The 3,161-nt window shown below is 43.8% G+C and overlaps 1 protein-coding gene across 1 annotated transcript; it reads left to right on the top strand.

The window, feature by feature from the left end:
• The first annotated feature begins 1,124 nt into the window (after positions 1-1,124).
• On the top strand, positions 1,125-2,959 carry PATE3 (prostate and testis expressed 3). The gene is made up of 3 exons (XM_088801135.1): positions 1,125-1,173; positions 2,179-2,316; positions 2,835-2,959. The coding sequence occupies exons 1-3, from the start codon at positions 1,125-1,127 to the stop codon at positions 2,957-2,959; spliced, it is 312 nt and encodes a 103-aa protein (XP_088657261.1).
• The last annotated feature ends 202 nt before the right edge of the window (positions 2,960-3,161 follow it).

Below are 3,161 nucleotides of genomic sequence, written 5' to 3'. Positions count from 1 at the left end.
AAGGCTTCTGGCTGTCAGGCAAAGATGGGCTCCATGCTCTGGTTGGTCATAGAAAAAAAAATTGTAAATTTTGTGGCATTTCAGGTAAGACCCAATTTCACACAATCTATGTCCGCTGTCTAAAAATGTCAGACTTGATATGTTTTAATGAACATACTGTTTCTACAACTAAAGAACACGTCATTGAATCAGTTCAGTATAGAAGATCCAAGAGTCTCTAGCCCAAGTACCATCAGCCCACTGACAGGTTTAGGAGATTTCGAATAGCAGGGTTGGTCACAGTTTCCCAGTGCTTTACCCAGGGTGAACCTGAACTGAGTTAAGTTTTGTAGAGATTGATACCTAAATCATAGACAAAACTGGCCATATTCACAATATAAATTTGCTAAAGCTCAAGTTGTGTGATAATTCTAGGAGGGATTTCACAGCCCTACAAATGTAACAGTACTTGGCCTTGGAGGACAGATTTCTAGCAAAGTGAAAGAGTTCCGGGCTGAGAATCAGGAGTTCTAGGTTGAAGGTCCAGTTTGGTCAGAGATTATACATCTTTTCATCTCTTTCACTCTCCTGTTTCTCATCCATAAAGTGAGGAACTAAGTGAGATTGTCTGATTTATTCATCACTTTGGTCTCACACATGAAACTGTGTGTGGCACATAAAACTCTCAATAAATATTTATTCAATGTATGAATAAATCTCCAAGAGGCATGGGGTCAAGGTGGTTAAAAGGGTGACCTCTAGAATTAGAAAGTCTTACACTATCAATCACTAGATATGTGATCTTGGGTAAGATACTGGACCTCACCAAGACCCAGTTTCTCCTGTGGGAAATTGGAACAAGAATAATAATATCACAACTATAATCATAATTACTATGATGACTATATAAAAACAAAGTTAGCTTAATGTAAACGCCAGCATTTCTTAGTTATCATTATTCTCAGCTGTGGGGTAGACAAGAGAATGAACTTGAGCTCCGGGTGGAAACCTTGCATGATTGGTTCCCTTAGGCATGCCCATAGGGCATCCCTGCCCTGTGATGAAGATTTCCTCCGTGTAGCCGAAAGCCCTGTGCTGGTAGCTCCTGGTTTTTTTCTTCCTGTGCAAGGGACTTGTACATCAAGATGTACAAATACCTCTTGTTGGTCGTCTCCCTCTTCTGCTTCTTTGAGGGTAAGTCACATTCCTGAGGAGTAAGCTCCAGAGAGAAGGTCTCGCGAGCCCCAGGAAACTCCACACGGGCAGTAGGTACGCATGCAGGATTGGGCCTTGACTACGTTTATAAGGGAGGGGCACTAGCCTTCAGAATTCTCCCTTGGCCTTCCTGGCCAACCTTTCTGACCTTTCAACATTCTGCCGTTCCCTGTCAGGGGCTCCAGCCACTCTAGCTGCCCCTTCACACTGCTTCTCCTCTCTGTCCCTACCATTCCCCATAATCTAAAATCCTAACAAGATTTTCCCTGGGACACCCTTTCCACTTATAAATCTGTATGCCATTTCCCGAAGCAGCTGGTCACTCTGTAATTAATCATTTTGTAGCTTATTTTAGTGCTGGACAAGGGCTTCTGAAACCCTTATCAGGGACTTTATATTGAAACAAGTGTTACTTTCCTTTCTCATGTAGGTGCACAGAGAGAGGTGTTTTTTTAAAAAAAATTAAACCTATATTTTGGTTAGCTCACCCCACAGTACCACGTACAGTGTCACTGACCATGTTATCATACATGAGTCCTCCACAAAGAGTCAGTTTGAAATTCAAAATAGAGTATGTCACCTAACAATATCTCAGCAGCAAATGTCAGAAATCCCATCACAGTAACACTAGCTTTGGTAAAATATTTTAAAGCGTCCACCCCCCCATGATCACACTCCTGTCCATCTACAGTGCTGCCAAGTAGGCCAGGCCAATATTAATAAAACCATTTTTAAGCTGGAAAAATCAATGCCATGGAGGCTAAATCTTTGTTCAGTTACCCAGGTTAAAGGGCTTAAGTTGGGACAGAATCCTTTTATTCTCACAGTGGCATTTCTCTGGAATGTGGAATTGGTGAGAGCTCCAACCGCTTAATACCTGATACCCCACCACCAGCTCTTCATCCACCCTTCACCCCTCACCCCTCACCCAGGCCTCACACATTCAGCTCCTTCTAAGTCCATATGTTCCCTACCTCACACCAGCTCTACGCTCTCCAGCAGTGACACCCCTGAGGTGCATCACGTGCCATCTTCTCACAAAGACAGAGCGCTGTAGAAGAGGCTTTGGTGTTTGTGTTGCTCAGGAGAATGAGACATGCATGATGTTAAAGATTTACAGGGGTAAGTTAGAGGGCCCGGGGGTGCTGTGAGATTCTTAGTGAATTCTTAGGAGAGTACTGCAGCAAGTTCATATCTCAGATGAAGGCCAATCCGGGAGAGGAACCAAAGTGCTGAATGCCTCTGGCATGGGTTTCGGTACATGCAGACAAAAGAGTATTTGGGAAGATGAGACAGGAGGGAGATGGTGGGAATTCTATATTCCCAATAAAACTGATCAAACTGACTCTACCTCGGAAGACATGATGCACTAGTTGCTCATCTTCTAGCAGGAAAAGAAATGAAGCAGCTCTCCAAAGAAGGGAGGGCTGTCAGGGCCCTCAGGCAAACAACCCCTGTAGGGGCCAGTGATTTCTACACCTCCTGCCTGGGTCCTCTTGGGAAGTCTGAGCTGGGAAGCCATCCTTAATCCTACCCTGATGCCTAATTACATTTTCAATGACTGGACTGGTGCCAGGTTTGACTTGTCTTTAGAGAACTAAGATCATTGGCTTATTTTCTATGGTTTCTTCTTATTACAGATTCTATTCTCCAGTTATCATATTTGCTGTGTCAGAAATTCTGCAGAGACTTGACATTTCATCTCAACAATCAGACTTATGTTCACAAATGCTGCAACCATAATTACTGTAACTTCAAAATCTAACATATTTGCCCTCCTGAGGTCTCACTGTAGAATGTTATTGATGTTTCTCCCCCTTCACACTCTGCCTGCCCTTGTTTCCTGCCCGCTCCATCCTGGAAGTCTCTCTCTCTCTCTCTCTCTCTCTCTCTCTCTCTCTCTCTCTCTCTCATTCCGTGCCATCCTTCCTGGTGCCTGCAGCTTGGTTTCTGTCTCAGGCAGATGA

This window comes from Rhinolophus sinicus, chromosome 9, assembly GCF_057876585.1.
Source record: "Rhinolophus sinicus isolate RSI-liver-muscle chromosome 9, RSI-T2T, whole genome shotgun sequence".
Taxonomy (NCBI): domain Eukaryota; kingdom Metazoa; phylum Chordata; class Mammalia; order Chiroptera; family Rhinolophidae; genus Rhinolophus; species Rhinolophus sinicus.
Note: the sequence above shows the minus strand (reverse complement) of the source record. Positions and strands in the feature narration are given on the sequence as shown.

Bases quoted from the DNA above. Each gene is read 5' to 3' on its own strand.
- PATE3 (XM_088801135.1), top strand. From the start codon at position 1,125: ATGTACAAATACCTCTTGTTGGTCGTCTCCCTCTTCTGCTTCTTTGAG. The intron at 1,174-2,178 runs GTAAGTCACATT...ACCTCACACCAG, and splicing joins CCTCTTCTGCTTCTTTGAGG to CTCTACGCTCTCCAGCAGTG. The intron at 2,317-2,834 runs GTAAGTTAGAGG...TTCTTATTACAG, and splicing joins GATGTTAAAGATTTACAGGG to ATTCTATTCTCCAGTTATCA.